General features: G+C 40.4%; 1 protein-coding gene across 2 annotated transcripts in view; it reads right to left on the reverse strand.

The window, feature by feature from the left end:
- plppr1 (phospholipid phosphatase related 1) overlaps window positions 1-23,645 on the reverse strand; it is a 64,250-nt gene that overhangs the window by 29,944 nt on the left and 10,661 nt on the right. For both annotated transcript variants that reach the window (XM_073478208.1, XM_073478209.1), the window contains exon 2: window positions 15,149-15,258. In XM_073478208.1, the coding sequence (XP_073334309.1) occupies window positions 15,149-15,208 (60 nt within the window). In that variant the 5' untranslated portion in view covers window positions 15,209-15,258. The remainder of the gene's footprint in view (window positions 1-15,148; window positions 15,259-23,645) is intronic.

The raw sequence follows: 23,645 nt of genomic DNA on the forward strand, positions 1-23,645 counted from the left end.
TAAAAAGTGTCATCTAATAGACATCACCATGAAACTTTCACAGCTGATTACTTACATCAGGACATTTGTATTACAAGTTTTCTGAGGGTGTATGTTTAAATATGTAAATGAGGCAATGGCTAATTAAAAATACACTAGTTTGGAGGCACTGACAGAACAGAAATCTGAAACAGGCTCTTGTTTCATTTTGTTGATGTATTGTGTCGGTTGTTTTACAGAGAGAATTTTGGATGACTTTTTACAGTTGATGTTTAATGCATTATCAACAGCAGCATTCAATCAAAGGGGTTTCTGTTTCTGCAGATCATCAGTCTTAATTACTCCAAACTGTTCTGTTCTGTTCTGTTCTGTTCTGCTCAGTGGTCACCTCTCCACACCTGAGCCGGCTGCAGAGTTTCTTTGTTTTTTGTCCGTATTTCAGGGTTTACATTGGCCCGTTTGTGGTCGGACTGTCTTATTGGTGACAAAAATGCAGATGAAAGATTTAGATATTTATTCAAATTGTACTCAGGACTCAATCATGATTTCAAAAGGAACTAAGTAGATTACATGGTGTAATGCATACTTACAGTACGAGCAAATTACAGACTTGAAAAAAAAATAGTACCCAAACAATGACCTCATTACAGTAATTCGAGTAGCTGTAATTAGGAAACAATTGAAAGTTTGGTGTACGTAAGTGCTATTGAAGTGGAGACTGATGTCTGTGAATGTGAGAGAAAAAAACTCATTTTGAGAAAACGTCCCTTAAAGATTTCTACTATTTTTCATACATTTGTTACCGAAAAAAATGGTGAATAGGGTAAAAATGTTACTCTAATAGATGATCAACATGTTTTGCACAACAAGTTTTTTGATACTTTGACTATGCAAATGAGGCAAGATTAAATGTATGCTAATTTGCATAAAATAAATCTAAACAAAAATAAACACATAAATGTGTATTTTGGTCATTTTCTTCCATTAGTCTGAAGAGGGCTGTTGTGGACGACGTGTTTTATTATTGCATAATATTAATTATTAAACATTTTCAGCTAACTAGAACAGTGATTACTATGACTGTTTTTGTGAAAACACTTCATTTTTTAAGTTACACATTTACTTGATTTTATCTTGCATAAAACTGGCTGAGTCATCAGTGACAGCACAACTGAGCATTAGGCTTTATGTCTGTCATTCAACAGGGATAAAATAAAGAAATAAAACAGGCTTGTTGTAACACCTGTAAATCCAATCCAACCAAAATCGTCGGTTTGCAAAGTACAAGCCAGGTGAGTAAGGTCAGACCCCCCTCACACTAAATGAATACAGCCTAAGCTGTCTCTTATGACTGAAGTCTGATATGTTGTCAGCTGTGGATCCATTGTCACCTCTTTTCATCCCACTAGTGATTTCACTGTGACTCAGTGCCCACTGTTGATACTTTATCAATATACACTTCAGAAACAAACTCGATCAGATTCACAAGTTGTTCAGAATTCCAATCCGAGCAATAATTGACATTCATCTGAATATCAGTGCATCACAGGAAAATATTGACTCATCTTTTGGCGAGGACAACAGTGTTGGTAATGCCAAGCTGCACGTTGAAATTAGCTGCGCTTATTTCACTAATGAGCTTGCTGAAGACTAACGGAAATGACTTCTCACGAGCTCTAGATGTGGCTGATTCGCAATACAGGCCAGGGCTAAAGGCCAGACAGTGTTACACTGACCCACATTTATTCACTTCCACTGTTACATTCTTTTTAGGGTGCCTGCAACACATTAACTTTGCTCGTTCCTCTTGTTCAAACCACTGTGGAAAAAAAACTGGGTTATGGAGTTATGGAGGCAACAAGGCTGGCAAGCCGGTGACTTCAATTCGAGCCTGCGTTTCAACGTTTGTACGTTTAAAAACCACTGGATATTTTTGAGAAAGGGCCACTGATTTTCAACATTTGTAAGCGTGACACCACTGGATATTTTTCAGTCGATGTTGATCTTCTTCTAGCTATAACCAAGTGATTTTTGTGGCTAAATCTAACCAGAACATAAGCACAGTGTTGTCACAAGATAAAATTGAAAACTGAACCTAAAGAAACGTGAAGTTGCGACACAAAGAAATGTGAAGTTTCAGCGTATCCGTGATTTGTAGAAAACATTGCCAACATTTATTCTGGTGACCGGGTTACCCAGTGATCCTGGGTAAAGAAAACCACAGCGTCATTTGATGCAGTGGGTATCACTGGTCTGGGGTTGGTTTGTGGGTTTATGAATATTAGTTTACATGCATGTTATAGTTTAATCTGATCAGTCGAGTCCGTTGTCAATCACAGGTGGTTCCTTTACACTTGAGCAAGTGTGCTTTTTATTTGATCGTTTCTATTTGAGTCAACCAAACTTAAATGTCCACTTTGGGAGATAGCTGATTGTTGAGTCTCATTCTCAGCTCGTCAAATACTGAAGCATTTGGTTGGCAGGTCAGGCCGTCCACCAACCCAAAGCATCAGTATGCATCAGTATTTGACGAGTTGGACCTGTAAAGCAGAGGAAAAAGGCGTCCACATTTAGACTGATATGGCACTTTTTATTTCACCGTATGCTACAGATTACACTGACATGTATACAGTTCTTAAAGTACATGCTGTACAGTTTTCACCTTAACTGAGTCAGACACTGCACGAAAGGTAGCTGTATCTCAACAATATGTCCTGTCCAGTCCAATTAGTTTATCAGGTCTAACTGTTCCACTGTTACATACAGAGGGTGTGTGAACACGGACTGGAAAATATGGCCAGTGGGGTTCAGACAGTGAAGGCAAGAAGGCGACTGTGTTTACAGAGGACAGGAGAGAAATGTTGGCAGATCTAGTCCAGTGACAGATGGCCATGCTGAGATGTCCAGGTGTGTGTGTGTGTGTGTGTGTCTGTCTCATCGGTTTCTATGCCAACTTATGAATAACACGAGGCTAGTTAGCAAAATTTCTGTTTATTTTTTTGCTTTCTCCTGTTATAACAAAGGTATCCTGCTATGGAGAACATTTTTGCACATGCATCAACAACTACAGGCACGAGGAACCATAATGGTCATAAGTGAAGACACATGAGCACAAATTACATTTCCAGCATTTCAAACTGTGCAAAAAAAAAAATCCCCTTCCTCTCTCCTCTCAAAGCTGCTTGTCGGCAAGACAGACAGATAATTTCATGTTGTTCCGCAAACAAGTTCCAGCGGGATAATCTGCTAAAACATTATTCACAGGTCTCCTTTGAAAAATATGTAAATTCCTTCGCTTGCAGAAATGCCATGTAATACCTCGCAGGATCACATACCTGAGGATGTCAGGTTTACAAGGAAACGCCTGAAAAGGGCAGAATAATAAGAGGAGTGTAGACTGGAGGGGTACACTTGTTGAACTTTATTATTATTACCCAGATTTCATTTGCTTTGACCTTTATCTCATTTGCATTTGAAGAAAAAAAGTCAAAGACACTTGTGTTCACACACTGGCAGCCTTAAAAGCTAAGGGTACAAAGCACTGAGCCGGTTGTGAAGATCAAGATGTCCTTTCCTCCTACATTCAACTTATATTTCCTCTATCACTCACCCCGCCTCCTTCTACGTCTCCACGCTATAAATCATAGAAAGCCATAAACAACCTGCGAGCCATTAGACATGATGAGAGCCATCGGGACGGAGCAAATTACCAAAACAGGCCACGAGAGACAAGTAATTTCATCTTGTTCTGCCTGATCTTCTCTTCTCTCGTCTGTCATGCCGTCTGTAGCAGGCTCTCGTTGCTTCTGAGTCTTACCTTTTGATAAAGATATTGAATCGGCCACCAACGCTATTGAAAAGAAAATTGTGGTGCAGTGTAATCCCTGAACACTAGCCTCCATTTCTGTGACTTTTTTCTTTGTGAGACAGTTCTACACCTGGCCGAGTGTCCTTTTTCTCTGTAAAGCATAACTTGTGGCTCCATTATATTCAATCCCCAGCCTGCGTCATGCTGCATTAGCTGTGTGAAGGGCATACTGAAGAGACTGGCTGTCATAAAATGGTTATACAAAGTTACTGCGGCACGCCATTATCCTTCTCCCTCAGAGAGGACAATTCACCTCCTTCACCCAAGATTCTGGCAGGGCATTTTGGTGCAGCGATCTACCTCTGTTTGAGTTTTAACACGCCACATTTCTTGATGCCTTTTGGGTAAGTATACTTCAGCAGAGTGGACGAGAATTTCTTACTGCTACCGTTTATAAATCAATCACTTATAAGTCTCTAACAAGGTACAATCTCCTGCTCTTTCTCAACCTTAAAACTAATTTATATTTTCCAATTAAAATTGGATCATAGGACCGCCTGTACGCTCGCAGTGACAAATCCAAAGAGAATTATCACCCGGCTGCAAATCCCCTCAGCTCTACACAGATTTAAAACACGTCTTAGCACATTGTTTTTCCCCCAAATTTACTTTTGGGTTCACTTTCTCCAAGCTGAGCTGTTTTTAGCTCCGATAAATCGCTGTATGCTACCCGGCACCAAGCAGACAGGCAAAGTTAACAACTAGCTGCTGTAGCACCAAAAACAGAGCTAAAGGGAGCACAACAATTTGATTTACATTCATTAGGCAGAAAGAAATACGATTTCAAAAGTCAGTTTGTGTTTTTCAGCTTATCGCACTTCCCTGAAGTTTGCGTAAGTATTAATCAATGCAGGTTAAAGTGGGTTTTTGCTCTCACTAGCCTTTTTTTGGTCTGGTATGACAAGTTAGCTAACCAAAGATATTGTTGTATAACTACTGAGTCACACTGCTGACTAATACCGTTAAACTAAATTTTAGCATTCAAGTGTGAGCACAGCGGCCGTTGTTTAGCAAAAGTAACAAACTGTAGTGTAACTTTAACTCAGTAATGTAGGCTGAAGGTGCACTTATATAGTTTATAAAAGCATTTTTGAAAGATGTGGCCAGATTTTTAGTTTAAAACTTTCATAAAAATGATGCACAGACTGTGAAGAAACAACAGACGTTATGTCAAACACGTCTTTGTACTATGTTGCAGAGACGTCTGTTGAAGTTGGCACGCTAACCAGCTAGCCCCAGCCCATCCCGTCTCCTAATACCACACTGATTTTAATGTAGGAGTTGTAAAAGTGATGTGTTTGTTACTTAGTCTAATAAGTAAACGAAATAAACTGACAAAATCTCAAGAACTAACACAACCAAATAGAAAAATACAACTGTACACGTTCTGAATTCAAGTTTCTAAACTAACTAAAACAAGCTTCATTGCCGACATAAATCGACATAAACAAAATTAAATTAAACAACAGTCCTGGTTTGTTGATCCACAATCATTTCTGTTTTGATTGAAATAAAGCCTCAATTCACAGAGTAAGATGTGAATATTCCCACTCTACGGGACATTTTGCCTGATTCTCGCTCACTCTTCTGACGCTTCATGCCTCTCCTGTCCCTTCCTGTGTCTTCTCGCCCCCGGAGTCACAACCCTGCTCAAATTTGTTGAAACCACTTTGCGATATTACTTTGTTCTATGATTGTAATTACTTTCTACACAGCCAATTTCTTCATAATAAAAATTCAAAACCTAATTAAATTTTTATCCATCACCCCCCCGTCCTCATGCCTCCCAATCGCTTCTCCTCTTTGTCTCCTTCACTGCGAAATCTTTCTTTACTGTCAGTCCCACCATGCGTCTCCACCCTCACACTATGAAAACAACCAGGAAAATGTTATATTAATCCAACACCAAGTCCTCGATTTTCATTTCACTGTCATGTCTTGTTAGTAGACTGGGAAAAAAGACTGACAGAAATGGGCATGTTAGCCCGGCTTGCCCGGATTAAGACCCGTGATATTACACTTCTGTTGTCAAACTTGTGACACGGAAGACAGCTACTCGTATCCGTTTTTTTCTAACATTCAAAAAGCTCGGATATAATGATGAATAGTCAGCTGTTAAATTTGAGTCAGAGCCCAAAAGCAAGACATAAATGTGTCTTTATTGAAAATAAATTGCAACCACTCTATTAAATTGCTGTAAATGAAAAATCCCAGCAATAACAGAAGATCCATCTCTTTATCCAGGCTCATTAATATGTTAAGTACACCAGCCTGTGCCATTTGGGGTTTCCAGAAGGGTCATCCAATCAGATTTCTGAGACTTGTGTGGCTTTTTTTCTCCAAGCACAGATGTGATGTATTCTCCCCAACATGCAGTGTACAGTATGTATCAAGCAGACACACCAGGGAGAAGTCACAGTTTGCATGCCATTCTAGTGAGAGTTTCTCATCTTATCGCCTTCACATAAGGGAGGATTGCAAAAACAAATACAGGGAGATATGTCAACAAAAGTTGATTATATATTCCACTGAATTTACTAAGGTCACACAATTTGTGATGGCCTGTTTTTCCAAGGAAAAATCTCCGCTTCTATAAAGCAGGTGTAAACAAAGCTCAAAATGGATTTAAATGAGGGAAGGAAATGAAAATGACTTTACCTTCTTTCATACAGAAATCTCAATGACATCGGATGGTCACACAACAAAAATATCCAATTATGTTTAACAATTATTTTGGGTTACTACTATGCTCAAAAAAACACATCAGTTTTCTCATTCTGTCCAGTGCAGCACTGTATTCCTCCTCTGTCTGAAAAGCTCGTTTTAGTTCCTGTTCCTTTAAGGCCCCCCTTCCAGAACACCTTAGTCTTCTCTGATTAGTCAGCTTGCACACGCCTGAGCCAGCACAGCTAACAACAACAGCAGCTTTGCACAAATAATTATTATGTGCCAAACTAGCCACTAGGCATAAATTATGCACATGTGCGACATGGTGACGTGGTGTGATGTCAAGAAGTCACGGAATTAAAGGCGGGACTACTGACGAGGCGTTTCAGGAGCAGTGTTTTCTGTGGGAGAGAGGAGCTTCTGTTGGTGACCTTTTTAACTTTCAAGATCTTTTACATGCACAAGAACCGACGGTATATAAAACACTGAAGGAAAGGGAAAAACTAAAAAGCGTAATAGGTCTCCTTTAAATTTGAACTTTACGATGAACTGTTTTCACTTTAGTATTCTCCTGAAACATCAGCTCTATCAACACCACCTCCACCTGCTGCCCTGCCCCCTACCTCTCTTTCTTGTTGCCAATGATTTGTGTGTTTTGATTGCCTTATTCCATTTTTCATCTCCCACAAAGGTCACCTGTCTCCTATTGGATCGGTTATATAACAAGCCCTTATAATACAATAGTGATATTATACTTTTTCTCTGGTGAAGTTAACTGCAGTCAAAGTAAACGTGGAGTAAAAAAAAAAACATCACATCATCATGTATTTTCTAAACTTGGCACACTCACAGAAATCACACTGCTGTACTGGGCCTACAGTGCGCGCTGTCCTCCTTTGTAAATCAGGAGCTCAACACACGCGGATCGCAGCCACAAATTCAATTTTAAAAAAAGCAGTGCACAATTGCAGATGGCCCATAGTCTTAGATCCTTTTTTTTATATTCTTAGTCAGCATCTTAAAGAAGTAGCAGCATTTGTGTTGTTTCAAAGTGGGTCTAATGCTATTTCAGGCTCAGATGTTGTTGGTTGTCCCAGTGTGGGACATAATACCACAAACATATTCATACCAGCTGGATATTTTTCCTGTGAAAGACACATGAAACGATGATGAAATGATTCAGTTCACCGCTGGTTTCACATTTCTTTTAAATGACATCTAGTAGTTGCTGACACAAAAACAACAGCAGTGTTTTTACCAGCCGCGACAGCATCGGCTGGTCATGTTTTCACTTTGAGAGTGTGTGTGTGTTTGCTTAATGTTAGTTTTCTCACTTGTTAGCCATAACCTGCTTTATACAATAACTGCAACTTCAATCACCCGTGCAAACATGTGAATGTGGCACTTTCACGAGGCAGGTGACACGTGAAACAATGACGCAACTGCAGGAGACACACAAGCAGTGTGTGTAGCCTATGAATGTAGCCAATTAAAAATGTTAAGAAAAAGAGAATATCAAAAGAACTTCAACATTTGCACAAAATACATATATGCAAGCTAAAAAATTATATTCTGTTTATTTTTTGGTCTTTTTCATAGTTTTATTTTGAAAGTACAGTTTAAGATAGACAGGAAATGGGATGAGAAAGAGGGAGGAATGACATGCGTTAAAGGGCCACAGGTCAGATTTGCTCTACCAACTGAGCGCCCCCGTATAAATGTCTATTTTTTTTTTTTTAATGTCAAGGCCTTGATGTTTTTTCCTCAAATTCAAAAACTTTCAAGGTTTTCAAGAACCCATGGGAACCTTAATTAACACGCAAATCCCACCAATTTCAAAAGACAGAACAGGTGCTGCACCGTACATGAATAACAATCTGTCTGTCAGCTTTAAGTGAAAATCTCAAGCGTGTTTCCTGTCCAACCTTAAACACAACTATCAGTCTTAATTAGGCTGTGTGCTGTTATGTAACTACATTTAACATGCCATTCCCCAGATAAAAAGCCCCTTTATAAAATCCCCCAAGTTAAAATCACATTGCGTCAGTGCAGCCAAGAGAGAGACAGAGCAACATCAAAACCCATCCCCTGTGGGGTTTTTTTTTGTTTTTGAAATAATGACAGCCTGGAACATTGTTACGCCATACTGGCGGAGGAGATTGAGCGAGATGAAAGCAAGAAATTATCTCCAAGGTTGACGGTGGGAATTTTCACAAATGACAGTCGAGGGATTGGTTCGTTTCCATACAGCCTGGTGCAGGTGATGATATGAAAAGACTTTGCTAACAGTGATGTGCCCAGGTTTTCATTTTTTGAATACAAAAACCTAAAAATTCTACTTGGCCCTAGTTAGATTAATAAAAGCCTGGGGCTCTGTGTATTACATAATCTGATCCGGGGGGAGGTGCAGGATATATCTGTTCTCTCCTCATTCTTCACTGCTCACCTCTACAGTGCTGCCTTTTTTAATTAACATCTCATCGTTTCTGCAACCTCTCACTTCCTTCCCCCTCTTGCACTTTCGTCATTCTCCCCATCTCATCGTTCCTTCTCCTCCCTTGTGTCCCATCTTCCTGTTGCACTCCATCCCAGTCCTCTCATCCTGTACTTATTCTTCTTATTCCCTTTCATCTCAGAGTCCTGTTCTCTTTTTCACAGTAATGGCAACAACATAATGATCATCTTGAGGTTAAGTAACGGATGAAATAAAAGCAACAAGTTACATGATCGAATCACAAATCACCACAAATAAACATCCTTCCCGTCACACTGCCTCTGGCGCTGAACCACACGGCCTTGCGCCTCCAATCGGGACGCTTTGCTTTGGTCACGTGACGCCACTACTGTCCCTCTGCCTCGCTCCTGTTCGTGACAGGCGAGGTGATTAAGAGGAAGAGGGCGGAAAAAATGAGAGGAGAAACAAGAGGAGCGGGAAAAGAGTGAGGGGCAGCGAGATGGAGCGGATAAAGAAGGTGAAGGGGGGAAGGAAGGAGCTCCTGTGACACCACGAGACATGGGGAGAGATTGAGGGAGGAAGCAGGTTGAGTGGAGAGAGGAGGTGGCGACAGAGAAACGAGGCTGTGAGGATGTGACAGAGACATCAAAGAGAAAGGAGAGGAGGAGAAAACAGGGACAGGCAGAGAGAGAGACAGGGAGATGGATAGGATGCCTTTGAGAGCTGCTTGTGAAGAAGAGGGGGAGTGAGTGAAAAGAGAGTAATGGAAATTAAAGAAAGCTCGCAACTCAACGGGCTGTTACTGCGTCTCTCTCAGGAGCACTCTGCCTTCGCTCTCCTGCAATATGGAGAAAATACATGTGGTGCGATACAGTGTTTGGTTATTGAGATTGTGATATCTAATAGAAAGCAAGTGAATAATTTCACAGTCTTGTGCGTCTATGTTCTTAGGCAGATCTGGACAGATCGGCCTATCCACTCCAAGCGTCAGTGTCAGTGCTTCATTATCAAATCCAGTCTACTTAAAGGAGACCTACGCAGTTTTTCCTTTTCCTCAGTGTTTTATATATGTTCTTGTGCATGTAAAAGATCTTTAAAGTCCGCCCCAACAGAAGCTCCTCTCTCCCGCAGAAAACTCTGCTCCTTAAACGCCTCGTCAGTAGTCCGACCTTTAATTCTGTGACTTTGTGACATCACACCACATGTCCCTAGCAGCGAGTGTGGCATGTAAGAACTGATTTAGCACAGCTGCTCTGTTGTTGTTAGCAGTGCTGGCTCAGGCATGTGTGAGCTGACCAATCACAGGAGACTGGGTATTCAGGAGGAGGGGCCTTCAAAAGACAGGAGCAAAAACAGCGTTTCAGACGGAGGGGGACTACAGTCCTGCTGCACTGGACAGTATGAGAAAACCGATGTGTTTTATGATCATTAAAGCATGTGAACCTGTTCTAGTAGTAACCCAAAATACAATTATGAACTTTGTTGTAAGCTTTTAAGTTTTTATTACTATCTGTAAATTTTTTAAACGTTACTGCAGTGCCACCATTGCTTTTTTTGATACAACTGGGTAACTGATAATTGAATCAAGTTGGAAATGGATTAAATAAAAACCAGCAAAAGGCATCAGCCCCATTAGGTTTATATCAGCAGGCTGCTGTTGAATCACTCATCAAATCAATTTCTGTACTTTCAGCTTTTTAATATCTTCAAATAAGGGATCTGGGCTCAAACGCTTCCTCTGAATAAAATGACAAAATGTACCCATATATTTTCTCATGATAGCACAGCCAGAGAAGAGTATCAAACCACCTGTTAAAAGGAACCAGAATATATGAAACAACATCAACTCTGATACATTTTAATATTAAGGACCCTTATTAAATTGTTCCACCCACATTTTCAATGCTTCCTGCGCCCATGACAATGTGACATGGTCTCACAAATTCACTGTACAAACCGGCGAAAAACACTGGATCGTACACTTCCCACAATGCAACTCAACAGCATCTTTTATTATAGACTACCTCTCTGGTTAATACTTGCATCTTTCAAACTCCATGCCCCCAGTTTGTAACACAGGCTTTCTGCTGTAGCCTCTAAACTAACACAGTCCAGTGGCAGCCCTCAGAAACATTTTGAGCAGCCTCCATGAAATGCATGTATTGTGCTTTAATCATTCTATTCCATTTGAATACTTTCACTTTTAATAGCCTACATTTAATACCCTTCTCAGCTTCTGCCTCAAAATGTGCCCCCTTAACAAGCATCTGTCAGGTTAAGAATGAACTTGTACTTGAACTTATAGAGAGCTACTTGTTGGTTGACAACTAATGGCACCTTGCGAGTGTCGCTGGAATTATGTTCTGTCATCCGTGCTAGTGCTGTATTTCAGTGGGTAGCTCAGCAATTTATTGTAGAAGTGAGATGAAAAGGTGGGGAGGGGAAATGCTGTATGGTTGCGGAGAAAAGGAAGTTTCAGGAAAATGGATCAACCCTTACTTTGTCGGGACTCGAGGGACAGATAAAGCGATCTGAATTCAGTCCTCAAGACATTTTTTATGTTAAACGATTCTGAGACTTTCTAAAGGCCCCTACAGAGACACAGAAGACTTTAACAACTCTTTTCACAGCCTGAATGCTGTCTGTGATGAGTAAACTTAACTCCATGTGCAAAATCAGTGGAGTGCTCCTTTAACAACAGATTTAAAATGAACCTTCCAGTTTGGAACCACGTTTTATATTGATGTTTTTCTTTTTCCCCCTCAATATGGCCATTTTAACATATTATATTATATTATATTATATACGATGTAAGTGACCAGAGATCATGTTTTAACCACAACAGTGTCTCTGCAGTCTAGTCAGTGGTTAGATCAAATAGGTTTAAACTGAGATTTGTTAGATCACAGTACGTTCAGCTCATTTTCTGTGATTCAGTTCCAATCACCCTCGACTAACCATCTGTTTCCATTTTGAAGTTTAAAGAGGAGCTTTGCTAAAGCAACAAACCTGCTAATTAAAGCTTGCTATAGGCATTATTGTGCATTTGACACTGAAACAGGAAGCTGTTCCTGTTTAAATCTGCACAGATTTTGATGCCAAGCTTCATTTCTCTCACCAATGACTGAGGATTTCTTCTTATTCTTATATAACTGTTGCTCAGAGGTATTTGTCTCTTTCTGCCCTTTCAACTGTCAGTCTGGATGACCCATTGTATAACGTTTTGTTCTACAAAACATTGTGTTTTTTTTTTGGTTTAACTCTTCAAACAAAACAACATCTATTATTAAAGAGGGCTTTCTACAACCTAAAAGCACAAAATACCACTCAAAAATACAGAGCAGTGCTTTCATCTGGCTGAATCAAGCTTTTGTGGCAGGGGATTCCAAACTTTCAAGCATAAAGTTGTATAAAAACGGGATGAAAAGGGCAAAGGCATAAAACTGTACTCATAATCTTTATTCAAAAAGGAGATTTTTTTTCCCCTCGTCTTACATGGTTATATTAACTGACAAGATTAAGCAAGATAGCAGCCATGACTGGGACGCTCATCGCAAAAAAAACCATCAGTCATGGTGCAGATTCATCAATTACCAAAAATACCTGCTCGCTGATTTGCAGTTTGGCTACCAGTGATGAACACATTTGAAGTTGCAAATGTTGCTATGGTGACAATCCCTAACTGGTGGGAGAAAGCTATGGTTGGCAATATTTGAGTGGGGATAAAACTGATTCCTATCAAATTCTGATTTGTTGATTAGAAACAAGACATTTCACAGTATGAGGGTCATACTAACCTACTATTATTATTATTACAGAAAATCTGGGTGACAATTGAAATCCAGTATTTCATCTTTATGGCTAATGATCCAGAATGTTTTTTAAAACTATTTTAACACGGTTTAAAGGGGCAATATGTATGGATTTTAGTTAAAAACACTCAAAAATCTAAAATCATCACCAGTATGTAAATAAACAGCAGCAAAAATGACATTATGATGTCTGTGTACTGTGTTGCAGGGATATCTACTGAAGTTAGCATGCTAACCAGCTAGTCACGGCCCAGCCCAGTCCAAAGCTCCTGTACTACTGTGTAAACACCCACATTCCCCTGGTCCCGAGATCCCGCTAGCTGCACAGCTAACTGAGGTAACTAGCTAAAGGCAGCTACAGTTATAAACAGGTACAGTCACTCTGTGATATGTTGCCCCCTATTGGTATCTGGCCGATACTTACATATAATGGAAAATGACTTTCTCTTAAAGTACGAGTTCACTTTTTGAATTTTTTTTCTTAAAATAAAACCAAACATTGTTATTCTTGTAACTTTATCAATAATACATTTAAGATGGAAAAATTATAACTGCATTGCGTGGCATGACCATTTAAGTGGTGCTGCTAAATTTGGTGCTGTGCTCTTAAAACCTTCAGCAGGCAGCACCACTGCTATACTGGAAAAAGTTAGTCCGAAGCCCCGATGGCCGACTGTCCAGAACAGGAAGTTATCATACTTAGATCCATTTGTAAGAAACAGCCCAGCTCAGGTCTGCTCTCTGGCACATTGTCTCCACATTTGAATATGGAGTTTAGAGTTTACCACCTAGATGATGATTTGGGGATGCTGTCACCAACATAATAATTAGTTACCTATTAAATCCCCCTCCGGTTACACATCCTAATTAAACAAATTGCACAGCCGTGATTAGCAACGTCCAACTGAGCATGTCACGCTGAGATCCAGCCAAAGCACTTGAAAGCTGCAAATGAGCGAATTGCTCGATAATGATGACAGGCTGTCCGACAGAAGGACTTTCTACAGGAGCTGAAGGACTTTGCGATGATTAATCGTGTGTCACAATTCAAATAAACATTTTACAGGAGGGGTGCTTGAAACGTGTCTGTCTCCACTGTGGTTTGTATGGTTATAGTTGCTGTACAGGGCGATTTCTCACATGATTAATGTCTCGCTGCGTGAGAGTAAAAGGGACATTTTAATTGAGGCCAGTGGGATGCCTAATGTGGCAATCATAGCATCTATGTCTGACTTTTTCTGACAAACACAAATAAGAATAGATGGTGCAACACATAGCAGTATGTCCTTGGCTCACCTGCAACATGCTAAACTTTAAAGGTGCACTATGTAGTTTTGCAGAAGAAATTTGAACTCTGAAAATATCATTTTTTTCCATAACTGAATTAACAAGCCATCTTTAGAGGAAAATAAGGTCCCCAGAACACTGTTTGTAGCTAGAAAGGCGGCAGGGTCCGCCTCATATAAATAAAGTAAAACAGTATGAAACTGTGTTGTCCTTTAAGGTCAGTTTGTTTAAGTTTATTCAGTCATGAAAACAAAGAGAGCTTGTTTATTTTGTTTGTTAAGGCATAAAATCAATCAATCAATGATCTCTTCTAAAATTTCTCCCCCAAAACTACATAGTGCACCTTTAAAATATCGCAACTAACAGAAACCTTTGTGAAAAATTCAAATAGAAATAATTTCAGAGGCAGATCCCCCCCCCGCACACACACACACATTCACATTATTGACATCTGACTAATCAATAACAGCCGTTGTCTTAATGTCTCAGATGTGAACAGACGTGCAGAACAATAACGTCATCCTTACATAAGGCACGCGGAGGCAAAAAATAGGCAATATGCCACGAGGCTGCTCAAAAACAGCAAGGTTGAGGCTAAACTCATCTGAGGCCGTTAGGCAGGATATCTCTTCTGAGAAGCGTGTGTGTCTGAGTGTGTGTGAGAGGGTGTAAAAGAGAAGGAGAGAGGGGAGAGAGTACTGCGAGGCGTCCCGAGACATCTCTCTGATTAAGGACTTTCAGCTGACATGGTAATTAAATATGGAGGAGCAGCACAATTCTAACACACACTCACACACACTCAAGCGCACACACACTTTCAACTCATTCCAACACTTTACGCTCCGGTAAACTGTGTATAATTTTCCAGAAGAGGTCATTTGCTAATAGTTAAACCGTCACACAAACACACACAAAGTCATCATGTACATTCCCCAAACCAGGATTAACATTAATGCACATATGCATATATTTTACACTTTGTACAGAGGCGCTCATAATCACCCAAACACGTGCACACACACACACACACACACACACACACACACACACATCGACACACATGCACACACAGCCTCTCACCTCTACAAAGATGAAACATGGGATGATGGAGTAGCTGCGCAGGGTGTTGTTGGACGCCATCTTGTCTCCTGCAGGGAGACGTCTCCTCTCAGGATTCACGGCAGCTCACTCTGTAAAGGCGGGAACATCAAGTGTCAGAGTTCAGCATCTGATAATGAAAGAAACTCACAGATGCCATTTCTACTTATTACACTATAGATCTGTGTTATTACTGCAGGACGTCTCTGAGAAATGGAGTATCGGTGCGAACGCCCCTAATACTGACGGATCACATTCAGCTTTGAAGTAGCTACATTATTATCACAGATTATTAATTTTTAAAGACTTGGTGACAATTAGTTGATGACTTTCCATGAATATAAAAACATTAAAGACTCAAAAACAATGGATGAGATTAGGCTGTAGTAGTTGTAGTATGCTAAAATCACATTAGATGTCATTTACTCTGCACAAAGCTGATGAGCAAAGACATCATCATACATTTTGGAGGTTGAGTTTGAAAGGCAGCTCCAGCCAGCCACCCATCCAACCATTTGAGCTGCTTATCTCATGTCCCAGTGTCAGAGAAGGACAAGCAGAACAGCTTGAATGGCCAAAATTCCCCTCTGGGAGAATCCCAAGAACTCCCAGAGCAGCTTGGAAATTCAATCCCTGTGTTGTGTCCTCGGTCTACCCTTGGGTCTCCTCCAAGCAGGGCTGTGACATTAATCGAATTTTATTTTTAATCACGATCTTCGCTTCCAAGGATTATGAAAGCAAGATATGGAGATAAAAAGTTCTTGTTCTTGTTCCATTTCGCAGCGATGCTCTTGTTTTGTCTTGTGTTATAAATCCAGACCGTCCTTGTCCTTTGCAGAGGTGCGATTTTACCCTTTCCTGCCAGGCTGTGACACGTGTCAAGTAACCTTCATAAAGACAAGATTTTTAAAAGTTATAATAACTGACTAATAATTGTGAGTGATTAATAGTATGGTTGCAATTAACAATCACTGTCATTATCAAATAATTTGTTGATTTTTTTATTAATCACTTTATTTTTTTGTCTTTAGACAGTCAAGAGAATTGTGATAGATGCCCAAGCACAAGTTTCCAGAGCGGTGACATTTTCAAACTTCCTGACCTGCTTGAACACGAGTAGAGGAATCGATTAAAAAACACATGCTACGCTCTGTTTTAGCTCCTGTCTCTTTAAGGCCCCCCTCCTGAATACCCAGTCTGCTCTGATTGGTCAGCTCACACAAGCCTGAGCCAGCACCGCAACAGAGCAGCTGTGCTAAATCAATTCTTGTGTGCCAAACTAGCTGCGAGGTATAAATGATGCTAATATGTGACATGGTGACGTAGTGTGATGTCAAGGAGCCACGGTATTAAAAGGCGGGACTACTGACGAGGCGTTTCAGGAGCAGTGTTTTCTGTGGGAGACAGGAGCTTCTGTTGGTGCGAACTTTGACCTTTTTAACATTTTCAAGATCTATTACATGCACAAGAACCTACTGTATATAAAACAAAAATATGAAAAAGCATATTTGAATAAGTAATCTCACTACTTCCTTTAGCTCAATGGGATACAAGTCAAAGAGCCACCAGGACCCACTGGGCTCACCACCTGCAAGGCAAAGCGAAGGGATCGGGTGGAAACAGGTGAGGCCCGGCCTGATCCAGGCTTTGTGGACTGGCTGGTTCCTTGATGCAGATTTAATCGTTAGACTATAATTCATCAAAGTATCTGTCAGGGCTCGTCACACTGAAGCTGAGGAATGTCTGCATGCTGTGCTTTCTGTTAACTTTATTCTGATGTTGATACATTTTGCTCTGTAGAGACAGAACTAATCACCCACACACTCAAACACAGTATCTTTCGCTGCTTCCGTTCTCCTTCTGTCACCGTGTTTTATTGCATTTCATTATGGCTTCTAATAGTCACAAACAATAACATGTAATTTCCCAATAGAGAATTGTGTGCTCATTAGTGAGAGGGGGCATCAAATAGAAATATGTAGTGAAGAGGAGTATATAGGAAAAAATACAACTGCCCTGATATTTGCTAATCGGGCTCTAGACAAGGATGAAATGGCTCGTCAGTCACTAGAAATTCCAGTATCTGCTGCAGTAATTGCTGATTTATTGGTATTAATCATCTAAGACGTGACCCCTCGCAGATACTTAATGCTCATAAATGTGTTATAGGGCTCTAATTGTACTTAATTCACATCCGAAGAGTAACGTTGTGCCGGATTTGAGCTCTCTCTCTTCCTACAGTGCAATTCTGAATAATGAAAGGCAGCGTGTGTGGAGAGGAGCGTGGAGAGGAGGAGGTTTGTTGTAGAGCCAAGCTGGAAAGAAAAGGAGCAGCGGAGTGATCCAAATTCTACATTTAAAAGGTTTTTTTTCACCGTGCCTTGTTTTCCCTTTTGTGCTAGACAGTGAGCTGTCCTTGAACACTGGCTGCTCATTTAAGCCCTCTGCATAGGAGATTGCGTCTCCATCGAATATGAAGATACCATATTTCGACTCAGATGCCGACAAGATTACCACCTTTGTTGCGGTTTGTACACAACGCCCAAATAGCAGCTTGCAACCCTAAAAAAAAATGGCTGGTAGCGTGGAGTTTTTGTGATAAACATTCTTATCTGAACAAAGCGGCACAAAATTCAACAAAAATCCACAACTAAAGAGTGAGGCTGATAACAAGGATCACAGCAGCAGTCAGGATCTCACACAGCTCGAAGGCGATACCAGTGTAAACAAGAAAAATCTATTTCCAACTTGATAAATAACCAACCTCACCCTTTTAGACACATGAAGGTGGGTTATTTTTTACTGCAAATGCCTCTCAACATACTACATGTATATTCTGAAGAGAATCTCAAGAATCAGTGTTAAGGTAATAGTTACAAAAACACTAATTCAAGACCTTGTGGAGAGTCAGATGAACAGATTGAAACCCCCCTCCCCCCCTATCTGTCCATTAACTAGCTTACCAATAATTAGCTTAGCTTAGAGCAAATTACTGGTAATTAGCTTAAATTAACTAAGCTTAGAGAAACAACAACTGGAAACAGGAGGACAACAGCTAGCTTGACTGTCTTAAGGTGGTGAAAAAACAAACTACTAGCACCTCTTAAGGTCACACATTGTATGTGTGTAAATTTATATGAGAATCTATGTGTTCAAATGACAGGTTGTAGTTGTTTTATGAGGTATCTAACTGATTTTCCATGTCTAACTGCTGCTAGCTGTAGCAGTACATGTAGTGTAATAAGATACGAGAACAGTACCAATCTCCTCAAATTCTCGCCATGAAAGCATATTTCCCAAAATTGTTGCTTTGAGGATCAACGCTGAAGGGCTGTGACAAGTCTCTAACAATTCACAAAAGCAATAATACATAAATACAATTCCCGTCAGATTGCTTAATATCATCAATCTGTAACTTCTCAGTGCTTTGGTCCAGGAGTTGGCTGCTTTGAGTGCACTTTCCCTGTAGTTTTCCACACGTTCAAGATTTGTATATTTCCTTGAATTCTTTATGGAAGCCCAAGGTGAGCTTTCCTGAACATTTAAGCTTTCCGTGGACATATTTATAAAGCTACTTAGCCTTTCCAAATAGCACAAATATGTCTTGCACAAATTACGTAGGAAAGACGGTGTGTGGGGAGCGTTTGCTATTTGGGAAGACGTCTGGGAGACGATGGCCAAATGCCGACGCCTCGCAAATGTCTTCCCCTGACATCCCAAAACGTCATATTTTTGTCAGGCTTACATCTGCAAGACATATGTGTGCTATCTTCGTTGTTGAGAACATAGAGGCACGTCACATAGTACCAAACTGTCAAGTATTACTGTTCTGTTATAAGTCATTGCCTCTTCTTCGAGGGATTTTAACTTGTATGATATGGCTATTCATTTTCTAGGTATTAGCTCCATAACCAGACATTCGAACATCACTAAAACATTTGATCAAACTCTTTCCCAGCTGAACCAGGAGTACGTTGATGCTCATCTACAAATGAAGAAACATACGAAAACTAATGTATAGTAAATAAAAAAATTAAAAAAAGCTTCAGACTAGTTGCTGCTATTGAAAGTGCAGCGACAGCAGCATTAGCGACACCATTAGTACAGTTACTTGTAGTTGCTACTGAACACCTCACATGAAGTTCTCACGGAGGAAAACACTTGTGAAACTCTCATCCTGATCTGAATCCAAAGACTTCAGCCTCATTGAGTCATTGGATGCAGGCAGTGATGTTGGCAGGTCTAATCAGTCCCTAAGTGCCTCTCCCATCTCATTTACCACTCAATCCAGGCCAATCAACTCCACATTACATGGAAACAATCTGACCATCAGTCGCTCTCGAAGCGTTTCACTCAGTGGAGTAAAACGTTCAGCAAAAAAAAAAGTCTGTATGGTGTCTCTGTATGAAGGCCTGCCATCCTGCCATGTGGCACCTTAAACCTTTAACACCTGTGCATGTGTGGCTTCAGGTGATAGAGCTGCAGAATTAACACGTAATATTAGGAAAATGTTGAAATATCACTACAGAGTCGGTAGAGACTCACTCTTCTGTTCAAGGACACTTCAGCAGGGTGGATAGCTGTCCGGGGACGTTGAACTAAGGTTTTCCAGTTGATGTATGGTCTCACAGTTCACCCGAACTGCGAGCAGCCGCCTGAAAAGTCTTACACGCCATGTAAATTTAATTGCTTTCCGTAAATCTATATTTTAAAAAAAGAGACACTGCTGCTGCCAGACATCCAGGCGATCCGTCTCAGTGCACATTAACAGTGTAATCAGCCTCCAGTGACTCAGTGACTTTTCAGATTAAGGCAGGTGGAGAGGCATCAGCTACAGAGAGGAAATTGAGTAGTCGGGCTTGTAATGTGGTAAACCCCCCCAAAAAAATTAAATGGCCATACTAATCACATTTACACTGTCATACTTCCGATACTCCAGAATATGTGGCTTTTTTTTCTCTCAACCACCAACAGGAATTAAATTATTCATCATTTCTGCAGCTTGCTCCGCTGAACCATGATTTTTATCAAGCCAGTCAAATGGAAATGTAGTCAAACGTGATTTTTATCTCCGCGGAAAATTTGATTCGTTTGAGTTTCTCTGTAATACGCAGCACTGCCTCCTATACATACAGTGGTAATGAGGAGCAGATTATAGCTGCAGAGAAGATTATTTGCTGCATATTAAGAGCAGCAACTTAAACTTTGGACCTTTTGGAAAAAAACAGAATTTGACTCAGGCATGTTCGTCCTTTTGGTTTAGTTAATTTGGGCTGGTGTGACAGTTGTCAATCAAACTCTTGCACAGACAGAACAACTGGACTCACACCACATAAAAACGTTGGTCTTCTTGATCTGTTTCCAAACTGACCCTGGGGCCGTGGTGCAAAAGCAAATGGAGCAACCACTGGATCTTGTTCGGAGTAGAAGCAAGATTTTAGCCTGAACTCAATAGCTTAACTTCTATCTAGGCTCAATCCCATTTCCAATTCTTATCCCACCCCCTTGTTTTCGAGTGCCCTCTTGACCCTCAGAACAAAGTAAAAAGGGGTGGTGATTGAAATCTACCCCTATGAAACTTGACAATCCTTCAAGATCCTTATATGTCAACCAGTGCAGCAACCGGACATTTTCAACATGGCGTCTTCCATTGTATAGATTTCTCCTGCGGTACCGTGGCAATCCTGGTTTTATTACAATGCCATTTGCCATTTATCTGATGGCGACAGAAAAGCATGGACACTCGCAGTTGGTTCACAACTTGCTATCAGTCAAGTCATCATATAAAAAGAAAAACACTGCTTCCTTAGCTGGCCACTTGACTTGCTGTGTACATTAGCAACCTGTGCTGCTACCCTGCCAGTCTGCTCTGATATTAGAGGAGTGGGAGGACCAACTGCAGCAACTTTGCTGCTGGCTTTAAGGGAAATTTCGGCATCATACGCCATCAAAGACAGGGTGTAACATGTCAAAATGCGAGGATTGTTTTACACAAATCAGCAATAAGAATGTAACATTAGCTAGCGAGCCAATTAGCTACCAAGACATCAGCAAATTAGTAGCAATTGTTTAATCTCGGTTTGGAGGGCCATGTAGCCACACTTCACCCTACCCCTAAGACCTATTGGGTTTTGTCCCTTAATCTATCTGCTTATGGTCAAGGTTTAAGTATTGGCAAACTGAAACTGTTGGGACGTTGTAATTATACTGTATAGTAGTTTTGAGTGAGTACTTGGCTGAAATGACAATACGGTACATTTTTACAATGAGTATGGCGATACATATGAGTATCATCAAAGAAAACTATGTCAATATCTGTACTCGTGATGAATGAACATCATATAGCAGACTGAAGTTTATTCACTCAAGTTTATGAAAAAAACTGCAAATAGTTTTCTTACACACGTGATCCAAACATTGATCTGAAGCTCAATTCTGAGGCTGTTCTGTAAATATTTTCCCAAAAATAATAACTATAGCAACCTCCGATCAAGTGATCAATTTCAGGTTTAAATTAACAGCTGCTGGGGAGTACCACCCATTCCCAGTTTAATCCCCGAATACAGACGTGGATAGAGATAATTTAGTTGGTTGAACAGATACAGATAACTGTGTGCTCACTCATCCCTAGTACACAGCATGCATATTAACCACCAGGCCACCAGACAGCCCAGCAAACAGTACTCACATATTGACATAGATTTTCTGAGATCAATAAAGTGTTAGAGAGGGAAAATAGAGCCGGGTTGTTCTGGTGCTTTCTTATTGCATTCTCATCATAAAGTTGGTGAAACATAGGAGTCACACTATCATGTTACAAGTTTCCTCTTTATCGTCGTACATCATTATTCACAGCTGAACCAATGGCATATATGAGGTTCAGTTCCAGGCAGCACAGGATGGCAGTCACCAAAGCTGCCCAGTAAGTGAGTTCCCTGTCAGTTCATACAACATTACAGGTATGTAACTGAAGTAAAACTACTTTAAAAGTAGTGCGTTTGGAATTTTTACAGTGGTTTTTACACTGATTACATTATTATTCCTAATCAAGCACTTAAATGTCGAAGCAAAGAGGTCTTTCATAGTGTAGTGACGACATACATTATTTCTGATGAAGAAGACTTGCAAAGTATCAAGCTGCATTTTATTTCGTCGTAACGCGAGAAGAAATAGTGAGAATTTGTGATTTGTTTAACCTATTGCCTTGAAAAGTGGGTCCAAACTTTAAATCTTTTGAGAGATGCGATCTAGTTTGGAGGAAGACTCAAAAACTGTGCAGTCTAAGCTTTTATTTTGTCTTCCTCTGTGGGCGATGCTTCAGAGAGAATAGACAAAAAAAGATGGCAATTTGACAGTTGGACTGTGAGCTTGATGATTTGACTGCGGGCTCTGTGACAGATGATACGAATCAGAAAATTTAAGGGGGCCGCGCTCGGCGTCAAAGAGTTTACACTACATTCATTTATTTCTCACTCACCAGAACAGCCTCACAGCTCTGAGAAGTCACGGAGCTGAACAATTGGACCTCGTCACAGTAAAGTCTCAACGTGATTTCTCTTTTTCTCTCGCCTCGGGACACCACCGTTTCAAAAGATGTTCCTAAGATCATAACCAAGGAGCATTTTTCTTCCAATTCCAAGAGCCAGTTAATTACAGTCAGATGAAAGGTGATCAGATCGTCTTCCCAGAGGCGAGCTCATCAAACGAGCAGCCCGCAGGCCTTGTCAGGATTCATCAGGATCTCCTCTCCACTCAGCCAGCCTATGATGACTTTGTCTAGACTTGACTGTTCTCCTCTCAGAGACGGCAAGAAGGGACTGAAATATTGAGCACAGAAATATCATCTGATTGACCATCTCCTGGTCTCCAGCTGAGCTGTTCTGAATGACTGTGATGACCATCTGAATGTGGCTAAACACTCACAATGACAGAGTTGGTGATAGGTTTGGGACTCAATCGTTACGCATGGAAAGACAAAACGTTACCCTTTGTTATCACTGCCAGCATGGTGGTGGTACAGCCCTGTGACCTTCTCTCCTACGGTACTTGAACGGAGGAGCATCAGTTATTGAAATACCAGAATTTTAAGGCTGCACTCGTAACTGTTCATACAATTTGGACCTTTGAGCAAACCTGGATGGGCTATGATGCTTTATATGAGAGAAAACTAGTGCTGAAACATTTAAACAATTAATATTTTTCATTCATTTATCGATCTACAAAACACAGCCGCTGATTTTTACTCGTCAAATGTGAGGTTTGGCTGCCCTCCCTGTTTTAAATCAATGTAAATTGAATATTTTGGGGTCTTGGTCCACTGATTGCCATTCTATAGATTAATTTATCAAGCAGTAAATGAAAACATTAATCTAGTTTAAGCAAGTTTCTGAGCACGGCCAAGAAACAGTCCAGCACGTAACCTCCCATTAATGAACATAAACCACACATTGTCGTTTTTACAACAAATTAGATCAAACAT

This window comes from Pagrus major, chromosome 12 (assembly GCF_040436345.1).
Source record: "Pagrus major chromosome 12, Pma_NU_1.0".
Lineage (NCBI taxonomy): Eukaryota > Metazoa > Chordata > Actinopteri > Spariformes > Sparidae > Pagrus > Pagrus major.